The 16,405-nt window shown below is 38.2% G+C and overlaps 1 protein-coding gene across 1 annotated transcript in view; it reads left to right on the top strand.

Annotated features, from left to right (window-relative positions):
• The window catches only part of BMP2K (BMP2 inducible kinase), a 67,193-nt gene that overhangs the window by 38,896 nt on the left and 11,892 nt on the right, over nucleotides 1-16,405 (top strand). The window contains exons 11-15 of the mRNA XM_074823340.1: nucleotides 1,351-1,529; nucleotides 2,525-2,620; nucleotides 3,373-3,560; nucleotides 5,573-5,730; nucleotides 11,744-11,857. Of these exons, the coding sequence (XP_074679441.1) occupies nucleotides 1,351-1,529; nucleotides 2,525-2,620; nucleotides 3,373-3,560; nucleotides 5,573-5,730; nucleotides 11,744-11,857 (735 nt within the window). The remainder of the gene's footprint in view (nucleotides 1-1,350; nucleotides 1,530-2,524; nucleotides 2,621-3,372; nucleotides 3,561-5,572; nucleotides 5,731-11,743; nucleotides 11,858-16,405) is intronic.

The raw sequence follows: 16,405 nt of genomic DNA, 5'->3' as shown, positions 1-16,405 counted from the left end.
GTAACTTAACAAAGTCTAAGGATGGATCAAAATAAATGAAGAATGAATATTGTCTGTCTCTTCCTTCTTGCTCTAGTAGGGATAACATTTAAAACTCAAATTCATCTTCTTTTTTATATGCTAAAACCTGAATCTTCATCCTTTCTGAAAGATTCTAAATGTGCAAATAAGTTTGACCAGGTGCCACAAAAACTAAATGCAATTTGTTGAGAAGTGAAGGTATTTTTGGTGCTTAACACTGATTTTGCACGAACTTTCCCACTGTGGGTTGCGAGAGAGGCTCATGCTCAGTTTTGACTTTCAAATAATTCATGAAAAATACTGAGGTCTTCTGTAACAAACTGCTTTCATGGTAGTAGGAGAAATATTTTCCCTGTGCCTCAATAAGTCATGAGATATCAACAATATGTTGGTATTATTTGTAGGCTGGAACCATGCAAAAAGTTCACTTTGCTAATGATTGATGGATGCATTTCACATTGAACTGTGGGTGCAATAGAGGGGTAACAGGAGTAATTGAGGGAAGCTCAATCGAGTGAAATGGGTTTTAGATAAATCCTTTGAGTTTTTCTTCATCTCCTTTAAAAAAGAGTTATGGCTCCAGTAAATATTCACTTAAATAGTTTTCATTTACATCTCCAGTACTTTCCTAGTTGAACTGTGTGATGTTACAGTACAGGAAGAGTAGCTTCAGGGATGGTATTAGGAAAGGCTCTGATCAAAAGGCTGCTGAGAATGTGTCCCAGGTGTAAACAACTTTTACTAGGCAGGATCCAGATAACATCCAACTTGGAAAGCTTTTCCTGTTATGACAAGTAACAGATCATTCCTGGGCACTTCAGAATATAAATACAGCACGCAAGAAGAGATTGATTTATGTTAGTAACTGCTTACTTAAAAGGCTGCAAAAACAATTGAATGGCAAAATCAATCAGGTGTTCTGTTTAGGGAATTTGACAAGTGAGCCAATAGTTCCCTTAAAAAAAACCATCGAACGTGTTGTATGCATAGAAAACTGTATGTTTTGAGGGTTAGGGTTTGAGACAGTAGAAGGTACAACTTAAGTGTAAGTAAAGCAGAAATCTTGAACCCAGCTTCCTCTGTTGTGAGACCAAATGAAGCTTCCCACATCTTGTAAGTAGAAATTGTGCCTTGACAGGCACGTAAGTATTTTTGGAGAAGAGAACTTAGTATCTACCGTATCTACCAGCTCTACTAGTTGTCAGACTGGGAAGGGAAATTAATAAACTGTTTCACCTTGAAGTGTTAAATAAAGATCTTAACTGCCAGGGAGTGCTCTAGCTAAACTTTAGAGATCAGTATGTCAATGGTGTTGTCTGACTATCACAGGAACCATGCGCCCAGGGAATGGACAAGAAATGTTACAGTCCCAAGGGACCAACCAGCACCCCCCGCAGCAGAACAGAGTTCTGCAGCAGCTGCAGCAAGGGGACTGGAGACTACAGCAGCTACACCATTTACATCACCAGCAGCAGCAACCTACAGTTCAGGATGCTTACATTCAGCAGGTACAAGTTGAATCTGTTAGGTTTCTAAGAGACACATGTTATGCCTGTTAATAACACTTGGAATCATGTGCTAATTAAACATTTCTGCTGTTGTGGCCTGTTCTTTTTCCCGCTAGGATAAAAGGATCATGGCTCCTGCCCCTTCTTTTTAACTTTGTCTCTTCATAGGCACTGTAATGCTTACCCTAGAAAGCTGCCTTCTTTGTGCTATCTTGTTTTTTTAGTTTGACAGTGAATCCCATCTTGCTTTGAATCACCACCATGTGGCCCAAACAAAGGTTTTGCGTGTAAATGTGCTTAAGATATATGTTAGGAATTATCTAGGTGATGATGCTATGCTTGCAGTAGATGGTTGTACCTACACCATCTCAGTAGCATTTTTTGCCAGTTTTGCTTTCTTTGATTTTTCTTGGTCAGCAAAGAACTGTTTTGGTAATTGTTCTGTCCACGCAGATTTTTCGTGCATGACATGTATTCTAACGCTGTCCAGCTTGCATACTGTCAAGTATAATCACTTAAGTTGTGCAGCATAAATTACTGTAAACATAACGGAAGAGCAGCTAGGTCAGACAAGAATGTTCAGATCCTGTCCAAGGCACGTATTGCTATTCTTCTTTTTTTCCCATTTTGAGACATGTTATTCTTTAAAGCACAGCTGAATTATTTTCCAAAGTGACTCAGCACTGGTGAAAACTACAGAAGTTGGGATGTTAATTGGCCAGCCTCAGAAAAGGCAGTGCTGAGTATGTAGTTTAATTTTTTGTTAAACAGGCTGGTATTAATTGGGGGGAAAAAACGGAAAAGCTTCTAAACACAGAGTCATTAAAATGCTGTGACTGAATTGCAAGGTGATTCTTGGTTATGTGATGTCTTAAGTGAAAAATGCTGTTGAGTCACAGAAGTCATATTTTAATTGATGCTGTTTCTAAATATCTGGATATTCCTAAAGGGGAGATCACGACTTCTTAAAGCTATTTTCTTCTTTTCAACTATAGTATCAACAAGCAATGCACCAGCAGATGGTCCAACAGCAGCTGTTGATGCAGTCTGTGTACCAGCAGCAACCTTCCCAATCTCAGTATCCTGCTATGGTATGTCAAGAATGGAACATAGACAGTAAAATCTTAAAATACGTGCTGTGTTTGTAAGTCTGTTATGAAGATGCAATAAGATGAATTTGTGAGTAGGTGTAATGAGGTGTGGATGTGGTAAATAGCGTGGAGTTCAGCATCTAAAATGATACTCAGTTGGGGAAAAAAAAGTTAACCCAATCTTGGTTGCAGAAGCTTATCTGGAGTTGCACTTCTGTATTAATCAGATGGGATATATCCTAAACTTCATGAAGTAGGTATATAGTAGTTTGAAACATACTTGGTGCTTAAGGCTTCCAAGTGACCACAGCAACAAATGTATGTTAGACTACTAAGTGATACAAGGCATTGTGACTTGAAATTCCTACTTTAAAAGCAAGAAAGCAAACTGCATAATCTGTTTTTTCAAAAGTCGGGAGCAATTATGAATTTTGATTATGAATAATTAAGAATAAGGTATGATGAAAACTAACTTTTTAGTGCTGCAGTAGCATATGCTTAGTTTGCAGTAATTACAAAAAGCTAAGGGATAATGTGTTGGAAGGGAAAAATGGTATTACTGACCTGTTAGGGCAGGTTTTTTTCACCTGTATAGTGGACAGGTCTGTCTTCTTGCTTCTGCTGAAGCTACCAAGCTTTTCTGGAGTGTGGTGGTGGTTAGTGCGTTTGACTGCAAGGCTGGTATTGTTACTTAGCAGAAAAGATTAATGCTGACTCAGATGACTTGGTAACATGATCATTCTCTTTCTTAGGTGCAGCAATATCAGCACGCTCTCCTACAGCAGCAGATGCTGGCTCAGCAGCAACAGCGGTCGCAACAGGCGCAGTCTCCTGAATATATCACTTCTCCACAAGACTTCTCACCAGCCTTAATCTCCTACCCTGGGTCACTTCCAGTGCATGCTGGAACAGTGGCAGATTGTCCCTACCCTGCAAGCAGGCAAGTATTCTGACACAGATGTACCCAAGGGTTACTTATTGCTTACATTGCTAATTGTGATGAGCACTACTGAATCCTTTCCTCAGAAATTACCTGCTTCAGTAGTAAGGTATTAGTTGAAGCAGTTGGATAGTTGCTGTTTAGTAGTAAAGAATATTTTAGGATGAGCCTGGTACAACTTCTTAAAGAACCCCTGTCTTCCTCTTTTGCTTGTTCATGGATTTATTCCAGGAACTGACTTTGCTTAAGATGGTTAGTAGCCAATGTTGAGCAAGGTTATGGGCATGTGAAAGTCACCTTAAACACTCTTTAAGAGAGGCCTTATAGTTGGTATTTATTTGCTAGGGCTTCTAACTCTTGTGTCTATTGATCAGAGGTCTGACTTAAGTATGTTATTTGATAGAGTATACCTCATCAGAGGTATAATCCCTTTGCAGAGGGCTGTGGACTTACCCTTGCTTAATAAGGTGTAATAAATAATGACTTTTCCAATAATTCTTATGAAAAACTGTGTGTGGAATAGAAAACCTTTCTTTTCTGTTTAAAAACTAAAAAATCACAGATTTGTCCAGTTTCACTAATGTTAGAAGCTAGGTTATGTATTTGTATAGGTTCCTACTATACTATATTGAAAGATAAGTGCTTTGCAATTGTCGAAATGCTGAGTCTTTGGTGCAGTCAGTCTTGACACAGGCTTTCAGTTAATAGTGTGGCTACATGTTTCAGGTGCTGCTGTCAGTCTCTTCTAGGTTACAGTGTGTTGAAAGTGTAAAAACCAAAATATTCCCTGCTGTGGGCTGGATTGATGTAATATTATCACCATGACCAGTTTGGCTTCATCTTGCCAATTAGGTAGTCTAATCCCTAGCAGAGTGTCATCCTGCACTTCTGTGCCCATATCTGAGATTTACCAGCTGTACTTCAGGCAGGTCTATTGCCAGAGTACTTCTGTCACAAATAATTTCTGAAAGGAATCATTCCAGTCTGGAAGTAAATATATACATTTCCAGTTTCTCTTCCGTGTGTTTGGCTGAAGATTTTGGTCCTGCTGGTTAGCTTTGAGTCAATGACTCTGAATTAGCAATGGTTTGCAATACATGAGATTGATCGTGTAAACAAAAAATATACTTCTTGTATACTTAATACTTCTTATATTAAAGGAGGGGGCGATGAGTTTCTTTTCCCTTGACATATTAAATGCATTGCGTTGTATCGCATGTTGTCCTTCTTTCAGTGGAAAGAGCCAGTAGTCTTTGGGATGATAGGACCCAAGCTGATAGGAAGAAGCCCCTTCTCCTTTCTCTTGTCTTGAAGAGATGGTTCCACATGAAGCTGGGCTGCAGGTGTGGCCTGCAGAGCCTGGCTGGGCATAGAGAGAGAACCAGTTAGCACACTGTAACTTGCTGATTGCTGCTTTTCTAGTCTGCTTCAGACAAACAGAGAAGTAGTAGGCGTAATTTGCTAAACTTGCATGAAAGGAAAACCACATCTGGTCAAAGGTTTCTTTGTGTAGATAAGACTAATCCAAGCAGAAGCTGTTATGTCAACTGGTTCAGTTATTTCTATCAGTTGGATGGATGTAGAATTCAAAGGCACTTAATGTGTCTGCCAAGAAAAAATAATTTGAAAATAAAGAGAACTGATGAAAACCAAACAGGCTTTTTTTGAGAAAAACAAGTCAGTCTCCTACAGCAATATAGAAATGACCATAGAGTGAAATAGAGTTTTTGCCCTTGCATGTCAACTTGATGAAGGATTCTGTGCTTTGGCTACAATTAATAAGTTGAATAATGAAAGTCCAAGGATTGCATAAAGAAATCATGTGATCAAACCACATATTTCAAGTGATCCGTTTTCCCTTAAGTTAGCTTTCGGATGCTTTTGGGATGAGCTGTTAATGCATGCATGTTATTTGTATGTAGTATTTTGCCTAATGAAGCCTGTTAAAGATTTTTCACCCTGATAAACAATCTTGTAATGTTTCTATTTACTTCCATGAACTTACTTTACAGGCCAGGTATTCTGGATGCTGAAGCAATTGCCAGTTACCCAAAGCAGAGCATCAATAACCCACCTGATATGTCAGGCTGGAACCCATTTGGAGAGGACAATTTTTCCAAGTTGACAGAGGAGGAGCTGTTGGACAGAGAATTTGACCTGCTAAGATCAAGTAAGGGACGCTTGAAGGCTTATTTTGCTTCACAGTAAATAAGGGCTCTGTAGTTGCTCAGCAGTTCCAACACCTGTCCTGTGGAAGGGCCATGCAGTCTGTGTACAGAAAATTCTTTCTGAGCATTTGAGGGCAGAGTTGGGCCTGTCTTCTTTATTTTCCTTTCTCTTTTTGAAAATGTGTGCAATAGGAACTCACTGTCTAAAATTGGTACTTATGGGCTCAAATACTGCAGAAATGGTAATAACTTAGCTCTTGAATACTGCTTGTGTCACCTTGATCGTCAAGAAGCTCTGAATAGCAGAGGTATATTGTCAGATAGGAAGAAAAGTTTGGCTGCTTGCTTTGTTCCTTTCCAGCTTTTTTCTTGCACACCAGAGCAGAAGAGTCTGTGGGTCTGATTTGTCCTTTGAAAATGCCTGAAAGAAAATTGATCTATTACATTATGTTAATGTTTTGTAATGTCCTTTCTGATGAGTGGCTACATGTAAGGGCTGCTTCGTTGTTCTGATATGGCAATAGTTGAATAAACTTTTTCCTCTTCAAGTCAGTTATCTCAATGGTTTTTACTTGAAATTACTTCCTCGTCTTAATTGCTTAACGCATGCTCATGAGATGCTCTTCCTAAAACTGGTTTTGTCAAGATCAGATTTATTAGTGAGACTTGTAAGATGTGACAATGTTAAAAAACAGATTGTATATACTTGGCTGAGTATCAGCAAGTTCCTTGCAATTAAAAATGCAGTAAAGTTGAATTTCAAGTAATTGAAAAAAAAATACTGTGCCTTCAGTTAAGTCTTTTTTCTTCTTGGATTTCTGTGTCCTTAAATGTAGCTGAACAAGATGTGCGCATAACATGTTAATCCTTAAGGAAAGTGACTGGTTGGAGTTTTTTTGTGAAACTCTAGTTGATTGTTTTCACTTGTATCTTGTGTTGATCACGTAAGACTCTTACTTTTGAGATGTGGATGTAGCCTGCACACATTTTGGAGTAAAATGATTTACTGCTAGCTGAGGAAAATGGATAAAATATCAGCTGAAAAATAAGCATTCTTTCTGAATCCAAGTTTAGAATTTGAAATTATTTAGTAGTAGAATGGAATATCTTCAGGTATGCTGCTTCCAATTGAAGGCTTAGAAGTCTTCTGAAATAATACACTCTTGAATCTGGAGAAGGCTAGCTTTTAAACCAAAAGTTCAGCACATTACCTGTTTCCAGAATCTTTAACTGACTTCTGGACTGCTGACTGTAGTTATAGTAAATTTTATGAGATATTTTTTTTTTTGGTTAAACCACATGTTTTGAACACATATAAGTACAGAAGATGATATTAACCAAGGACATATTTCAAGTGGCTTTACAAAAAAGCTGGAAAATGCTGTACAAGAAATATGCTTGTCTGGAGTAGTTCAATAGGCTGGTTATAGCAAGCTGGAGAAATAGAAAAATCGTAGAATTACTTATGTTGAAAGAAGCTTTAAGATTGAATCCAATCATTAACTTGTCAGTACCAAGTCTACCAGTAAGCCATGTCCCTAAGTGTCAGGTCTACACATATTTTAAATACCTCCAGGAATGGTGACTCAACCACTTCCTTGGGCAGCCTGTTCCAATGCTTGATAGCTCTTTTCTGTGAAAATGCTGAATTGCATGCAAACAGACTTAGTAAAGGCTTGAATAACTTGGAGCTAAATGCTGCTAACTGCTGTCTCTAAATCTCTAGCAGCACGAACAGTTAACTACTACTATAATTCCATTATCAAGTTTTTATACTATACATGTGAAAATAGTTTTGGGGTTTTTAAAGAGTAAATCTACTTAAGCATGTTTTCGGCTCATCTCTTAGTAAAGATAATTCAGTGCACCGGAGAGCTGGAGGTGATAACAAGCTTCATATGCTGTATCAGAAAAATAAACATAACAGCACAGTTTTGCTTAGTAATAACCAGTGTTAGGGGATTTTAGTCACTTGAATACAGAAAACATAAAAATAAATTTACTAGCTTGACCGATCAGTACACTAGAGGGCAGGCTTGTTTATACATAATGAGATGCAGCTACAGCTTTTTTAGGCTTTTGACTTAATTTCTGTGAAGAGGTCCAGTGGAGGGGGAGCTAGTTTTAATCTCAGTGTATGTGTGTTTCTGCCTACACATAGATATGTATATCAAAGACTTCAAAAACCTTTCAACTTCCAAAGATCGTATGAACTTACCTTGCACTGTTAATGCCTTCATTTCTGATTTGACTCCAGTATTTATACTTAATTTTGTCTACCGATACTTTCTCAAACTTAAATGGATTAATGAGAAATTGTGAGATTTATTGTACCATTAAGGCTTATACCTATAAAATTGTCTTTAACTGTATAATACTGCCTGGAATTTCCTCAGATACATCTTAAGGGTCAAGGCTTAATTCTCTTCAGACGTAGGTTATTTCTTATGAGAGAAAACTGTTTACTGCTAAATAATTTTTGTGCTCAATTTTTGAATTTACTGTGAATCATTTTGCCATCTAGAGGAAGGAGAATTGAAGATACAGCTTTGATAGTTACATTTTCTGTTACTAAACCCAGTTGCTGTCTCGTACTTGATAACTTGTGTACAGTGTTGTGTAAGTTTGTCTTTTTGTCAAGTTGTGTGGTGCTGAGTAGCATTCAAAACATTGATCCTTTTTTTTCCATTTCCAGAAGCCTGTTTTGTATTGTTGAGCTGATGCTTTATACATAAATCAAAAATTTTTTTTAAATCTGTCAAATATTTTTAAAGCTGTTATGTTCATGACAGTAATACATGAGTAATTAAATATACACAGCCTTTGTTAGTGGATCGAGATGTCATCATAATTTGTCAGGTTAACGTTACTGTTCGGTTTCATGCATTTAGTAGCTTAATGTCATAGTGCATGTAGTGATGGGTACTGCTATGACGATTAATCACTTTTCCTTTGAAGAGGAAGCTAACTCATAGAACAGAATAGCTTGTTTATGCTTTGTGAAAGTTTTCATAGTAAAAAGATTACAGATGCAGTAAAATGTAATGTGCAACTGAATGAAAATTTCTGAACTGTGAACACTTTTGTGGAGAACTTTGATATGAAGTTACAGGATGGAGTTCCTAGTTCTTGTGTACACTGTTTTTCTGTTGTGGCTGTCATCATGGGTGTTAATGTTGGTCCTGAAGCACAGGTGATGCTGAGGTTCTGACAAATTTGTGAAGAAATGGATTTCTTACAAAGAGCTCCTGTAACCACTTAATCTCTGCAGAACTGGGAGCCAAGATGGGTCTGCTTTCTCACCGGGAAAAATTACCAGCACAGCCTTCACACTGAATTGCACAAGGTTCTTGTTAGGCCCAGAATCATCTCGGTGCTGCAACAGATACACCTGTGGGTGCAAAGCCTATGAAGCTCTCTGCCCATCACCTTTGCAGCATGTACAGTATGAAGGAACTACCTAGACCACCTGTGCAGGAAAGAGCTGTGGTTCTTCCCAGGTTTTGTGCACAAGTGTTTCTCGTACTTCAACAAGTCCCAAGAGAGCTGTCTCCTGAGTGATCTTGGGCCTGTCAATTGAATGGAAAAAGATGGATTCCTTGTTTGTAGTTTTAAATAACTGCACTTTTCTATGGAAGGGGCCACTGTACCACGTGGCATGTGATCGTGTCTCTTGCAGCAGTCTGGGCTGCATATTTGTATGATTATTCACTGCTGGTAAAAAACCTTGGATCTTTATTTTAAGGAAGTCGAATCTGAAGCACAATAATGTCTAGTACTGACAGTCCCACTGAATCTACTTCTGCTTGTGTGAAGCTGGAGAAACCATCACTGTTTCTTTTTTTTCTCAAACATTCTCTGATAAAGAGAAGTGGATTGTGTTACAAGGTGGACAAATTGTGTGCTTCAGAAGACTGGAAAAATGGCTCGTCCTTTTCAAATAAATAGCCTTAGATTTGATGAACTGACAAATTTTAAACTCTATTTTCCAGGGAGATGTATCCCAGTACGTGTATGCCTAGGTGCCATGGAGGAGTTAAAACCTTGTATTTACTCACTTTCCCTAATCTTTCTTGCATGCTTAACATTTCAATCCATTTTGTTTTCTTCTATCCCTAGCCCTGCTGCTCAAGTTGGGAGATCTGATCATCATCTAGGGGCTTGAACTTGCGTAGTCTTTCATGCCAGCATTTGCAGGGACTCTCCAAAGGATAGTTCAAGTTGTTGCACCCTGAAAAATTGCTCTAGAGTTTGATTGCTTGTGTAGCTGTCAACTGGTTTTCCTCTGGAGGCGAGACACTAGGGATAATAGAACAAAAGCATCCCTCAGTCTGCATTTGTAAAGATGCAAGATGAAGGTCACATACATTTCTTCCAAGACAAAACTCAAACCACTCCCCCCAAAATGAACGAAGTAACACCACCACCACCACCACCCCCCAAACAACCGACAAAAAAAACCCACAAAGCAAAAAAACCCCAACCCATAACCCCCCTGAAACCAAAACCCAGAACCTGAGGAGAGAAAGCCATGTGGATATGACTGCTCAGAAACAGAAATAAGTACTGCTGTTAGATGTGATGCTTGGCAGTTGTTTGTCTTCAAGGCTCAAAGCCGATAATATAAAACATACAGCTGCTAGTCTTTGTGCATCTTCTGCATGGCTGTGTCACTGTAGGATAATTTTGTTTGGGTTGGTTAGTCTCTGCCTATTTCAATATGTGTATGTTGAGGTGAGAGCAACTACTTAGTCTTCTGCACCAGGAATCCCCAGTTGGGATGATATTTTAAGTGGGGGTTGTCTGTAATAGAACAACTCCCACTTGTATTTCTAACGGTAGGTAAGAGTCAGACAAATCACATTATGGACACTTGAATACGAACAGAACACTTGTCTGTGAAAACTGGCATGTAATTTCAAAACTCTTGGGCTTTGTACACAGAGTTAATATGCATCTGTCTGAAGTAGATTAGCTTGCTGTCTAGTCCCTGGTGGTTGTTTTAGCAAAGCCTCCTGGCTGCTGCATTGCAGGACTGAATAGAAAATGTGCAGGTAGCTTGGTATGTAATTAGAGCAGAGTTCAGCTGCATCTCTACAAATTGTCAAGAAAGTGGTGCTGCAAATTTTTGGAAGAGCAGCTGTTTGCTGTGGAAAAGAGGGAAAACAAAATGCTGTGTCTTCTGCACAGAGGATGTAGGATGTTAGCTGCAAGTGGAATGCCTTGTCACCATGGTATTGTTAAGTGGCTGATGGGCCTTGCTTGGACCCTCCTGAGTTGCAGTGTGGTGGTTGGGCTGGATGGTCTGAATCTTGAGTAGGCAGCAGGGTTAGAATAAGAGCTTAGACAGAAAAAATTGTATTTACCTTTCCTAGTGCTTTGAATTTGTGACTGTGTTAAAAGCCTTTTTATGTGTCTTCTGAAAGAAAAAAAAATTCTTTAAAAAATCAGTCTCCTAAGGGTTGAAGACCATACCAAACAGACACTACATTTCTCTATGTTATGCGACACTCAAATTTTTATTTTTGAGTACTAACAGGTGTTACATGTTTAATAAAAAGTACTCCTAGCTATTTTGCTGTGATTGTCAACTTTTCTCTTTTTGTGGCAAAGGCTGGACAAGACTTGGATAAAATGAATGATTTTGTGACTTGAATAAGCATAGTGATTCTGACTTCAAAACCTCTAGAGCACAGAGGACAAGTAGTTTCTATTACAGAGCGCATAGGCTACATATAATATGTAAGAGCAATCCTCATTTAAAGCATTCCATCACCACATACATACTGCTTTTGGTGGGACAGGGGTATTAACAATATGTTTGTGCAAGTGAATTTTCTTGAATGATCAAGGAGTGTGAATTCAGGATATAGGATATCTTTAAAACATCTAAAAACCCCTAATCGAGAGTATATTCCTTCCTCACCCTGTACAGTAGATATCTTTGCATAGGCATAAGACCTGCCATTTTTATTTTATTTTATTTTTTGTTCTGTTTCATTTTGTTTTTTACAGACAGGCTGGTGGACAGGAGAGCATCTTCAGATAAGAATGTGGAGCCCCATTCTGCTCCACAGAAAAATCCTCCTGAAGATCCGTTTGGTTCTGTTCCTTTCATTTCTCACCCAGGCAAGTTACATCTGTAACATCACTACCTCATATATATATGTATACATACGTATACATATGTACATATCTCTATCTGTTGAAGTATGTACATCAGTTAAATGACCAAAGGAATGATAAAGGTGTTGGCTGCCTCATGACAGTAAATGGGTTGAAGAGATTTGTTAATATGTTGATTACCTCATATTAAAAAATACTTCTGCATCCAGTTCCTGGTACTTGTACAGTGTACAGACTGTGTAGTGTTTGCAGTGCAAATACATTGGACTAGTGCAGCGTGAATCACTTAGGCAGAACCAGAAACGCTTTTGCTAAAGGCAAATTACTTGCTAAGACCAAATTTTGCTACTTCCCTGTAGTCTGCTTCCAACTCATGCTGTTTCTTTAGTTCAGTTCTCCAGCCAAGTTAAGACTTCAAGCTTCTGCCGCATTTTATGAATAGTTTTGGTGCGAATTGAGTGAAAACAAACAAAATATCTTACATTATCTGTACATTTGGAGGGGAGGGGGGGGATTCGTTATTGTGTTTCAGTTTGACTTTGGCTATTTTTTACCTTGGATGGAAGTAAAAATAACATTGTATGTGAACACCGACTGTGAATGTGAAACTGCATCATCCTGCAACTTAATCACCAGTTTTAATGTTTGTTTGATCATCACTTTAATATTTTTTTTGGTACCTGTAGCAAAGTAAAGCCTACCTGATAATTAAATGGTAAAAAGAGCTTCAGTTACTTATGGAGTCACACAGGCACCTACCTAAGTTTTGTTGAGAGTGCTTGTGTGATAAAGGTGCCTTAATATGACTTTTAAAAAGTATTCTTACAGAAGTATAAAAGCTCAGATAATGTGCCTTAAAATAAGTCACTTGGGGTCAACCTTTTGCTTTCATCTCGCGTTCCTGAAGATTGTCTAATTGGGCTGGTTTACACACACAAGTGCTCTTGTACTATATGTGGTGAAGAGTGAACAGGATAACGCTGTTGTATTCTGCAAGGCAATTTGTAAAAACACCTCTGCATCCATGTCTGCTTCTGATGTTAGACTTAAATTAATTCTGCTTGGTCTATTAGTGTGTTCTCAGTTTCTCTTTTTGTTCTGCTCATTCAGAAAGGGCAAGTTTATCTTCTGTCATCCTGTTAATATTCAGTAGTTCAATATAATGTGAAAGCAATTCTTCAGTGAAGAAATGTTTGCTCCATAGGTGGCAGTTTGGAAGGATTTACCCTAGAGTCTTCATTAAAAAGGTTGCTTTGTTTTGTAGGTGAGCCTAAATTCATATACAAAATGAACAGTAATACATATATTTAATCTCAGATGGTGACTGTCAGGTGCTTAGTCTCTTGAGTATTCATACCCATGTGTCTAGGGATTTTTTTTTCTTTCCTCACCTTATAGATCTTAGAAATGTATTTGTTTATTGCTGTTTTTCAGATAGTTATAATATAGCTTAGATTGTAATTAATGGCCTCACTGTATTATGTCATATGTTTTGTTTTTGTTACTTTGAATCCCAGCTTTCATTCTTGAAATACTAAAAAACATAAAAAACAAGGAGAGATGCCTTCTTTAAAAAAAAAAAAAAATCAGTCATGGCTGAAAAACCAGACTGCTTGAGAAATATTGAGTTGGCTGTGAACTGTTGCCTGTTCCATTGGAAAAAAATAGTATGTTTTTCAATAGCTTTTTTGTACTGACTCACAACTGGAATTTAAACAAGTGTACATACTGGCTTGATTTAACGAAGGTATTTTTAATTCTGTATGAACAGTAATTTACACTTAGCAAACAAATCTGATATGATAAGTCTTTAAATCTGAAAATCTATCTTTTAAAAACTGTTTTGTTTTCCCCATGAATTGTTCTTGGATATGTCTTGAAATGAGGTGGTGTAAGATAACTCAGAAAAGGAGAATGGTGTTGACTTAGACATATTTTATTTCTAGTTGTGAGCTTTCTAGGACAAACTTGACAGATGTCCCTAACTTTGATTTACTCCTGTACTTAATATTTCTGTGTAATATGTTCTTTCTGGTTTGTTCCTTGTGATTGTTAAAGATTTAACAGAAGTAAACCACATGTCTACCTTACTCAGGGCATCAAAGGGAAGATGACTGACTAGAAAGTGGAACAGAGTTTAATACCCTGAGCGCAGTTCCAGCGTTTGGGTGAGATACTGTCTCAATCTAGTTAGAGCAGGAGTTTCACTTCCTTATTGTAACATTCTACAGTGTAAATATGGAGGGTGTTGTTATTATTCACCCAGGTTTCTGACAACAGAATTTTGACTTCTTAAGTTATGATGAGATGAAATGTTGATATTACCAATACAGACTATTTCAAAGAAATAAAAAAAGAAAATTTTACTTCCTTAAAAAGTGACAGTTCCTATTGAAGATGTGTTCTGTATTATCAACCTTTGAGCTGAAACTGTGGTCTTTTTCTGCCTTTTTTTTTTTTTAACCTGTGTGACTCAGGTCTTAGGTTAGTAAATGTTGTTGTATATGGACTGTAGCTGAGTAGAGTCACCCAGAATATTGCTTTTGTTTCAGCTTTTGCTTAAGGGTTCTCTGCTGAAATCAGCACTTGTAAATGTCTAACTAATTTCTATCATCTGATGTGAGATAGCAGCAAGAAGCTGAAGGTCATGTATCATCTTTTGACTTAACATAAAGTTCTGGTAGTCCAGCAAAATGTGCTATCAGGTACATTTACATGTGTCTGGGAAGGTGATGCAAGGAAGATGCAGAGGTTGAAATTTGAAACCTTTTATCATCGCTGGAAAGGACTGTGGGGTACTGTGAGTTGTGAGCCCTTGGGATTTTCCCTGTGGAGCTGAGAGTGCGTTTCAAGCCACTGCTGCTGCAAGGATCACTGGGAAGGAGAACCTGGAACTGGATGGACTAAGGCTGCTTATATGTCAGAGCTTCTGTGCTTATTCTCGGGTGGGAATGGAGAGCCAGCAACAACATGTATGTCACTTGACATGCTATGCAGAGGGCAAATAGTGGTGTGAAATGCACTAACATATTACTGGGTTCTTATAGTTAATAGGAAAACAGTGTAGAAGCACTTAGTGTTACTCACACTTGGTGTATATCCTATTAAAAGTGTTTTCACAAGTACTGTGTGTAAACTTGCTATACACACTATGCCTAAACGTTTGTGGAAAATAGTAATGGCTTAGAACTTGAGATGGATGGAAAAGAAAATTGGCTTGATAAATAATTCCAATGCTCAATCTGATAGAAACAAAACTAACATTGCAAACTTCTCATGAAAAAGAGAGAAGAAAGCATAGTTCAATAGCCAGTAATGGGGCATTTAGGAAGGCACCTACAGTGGCAAACAGATCCTGGTTCTTGGATGCCTGAAACACTGGATGAGATGGCGACAGTGGAAAAACTGGCTCCTGTGGTCAGCGTTTTGGAACGGAAGCTCTTGATTCAAGTGTGTGTTAACTGGCTTGTGTTGTAACATGCTTTTGTTAACATCAAGTTGAGCGTTTCAGAAACTGAGACACACGTTTTCTGCTGTCTTCAAATTATAAGAAGGAAATGTCATGAATATATTAGTTTGCTGTTGAGTCGTACTCAGTAGCCTTTTGCCATCCTATTTTTGTTTACACTAATTCTTCCTGGGATTAAACTGGGCTAGATTGCCTTTTGCTTTCCTTGGCTACTGGAATTCAGAGAAGTAATAAAAGATTTGAGGTAACTCTCAAAATGATGCAGGTGGACTGTGTGAGAAGTGTAGATGTTGGGAAACCTTGACTGGAATTTCTTTGCAAGTGCTGACCTGAAGCAGTCTGCTAGGTATTTTACTCCTGTGAAGAATCTGAGTGAGCTGCCTTCTGGCTTGTCTTATTGGGATAAGGCTCTAGTTCAGGTCATGTGTTTAACTGTTCTACTGAATGTTTGTAAAGCTCATCATCTGTGCTGTAGACATGGTGCTGCTTGATCAAGTCACTTGTTTTTTCTAATATACATAGGTAACCCCTTCCCAGTCACTGCATGCATGTTCACTGTGTGCAGACTGGGTATAAAAGCAAGTTCAGTTCTGTAGCTGTTTCCTTTTGACTTGCTCAAAGACTTGGTAGTGTCTTTAAATGATCATTATAGGTGTCTGACTTGGAATAAAAGCAATTTTCCAGTGTGGTATGTAACTTGCTAGTCACAGCTGTATGGATCTGACTGAAAACCAGCCAGCTGTGTGCAAGATAGCAGTACAACGGAAAGCATCTGGAGACTTGGAGACAATATGTCCCTGAAAGGACTCTGCTGCAATAGCTGGTTATTAGCATTCACCATGTTACAGCAGAAAAGTGCATTTTTCTGGCATGAAGAAATGTGGGTGATGACCGTTCATTTGGTTACTCGTGTATACTGCTTCTAACAAGGTTTCAGAACGCTGCAAGTTTCTGTACCATGGCTTTGGAGCCCTTGGACTACTGTGCAGTCTGGAGCTTTAAGTGAAACACAACTCAGTACAATTCAGCAAGAAGTTACAAACATGAGAACAGGAAAAACAAAGACTTGAGCCAGCTTCCTC

This window comes from Strix aluco, chromosome 4 (assembly GCF_031877795.1).
Source record: "Strix aluco isolate bStrAlu1 chromosome 4, bStrAlu1.hap1, whole genome shotgun sequence".
Taxonomy (NCBI): domain Eukaryota; kingdom Metazoa; phylum Chordata; class Aves; order Strigiformes; family Strigidae; genus Strix; species Strix aluco.
The sequence above is the reverse complement of the archived record's forward strand: the minus strand, read 5'-3'. Positions and strand labels throughout refer to the sequence as shown.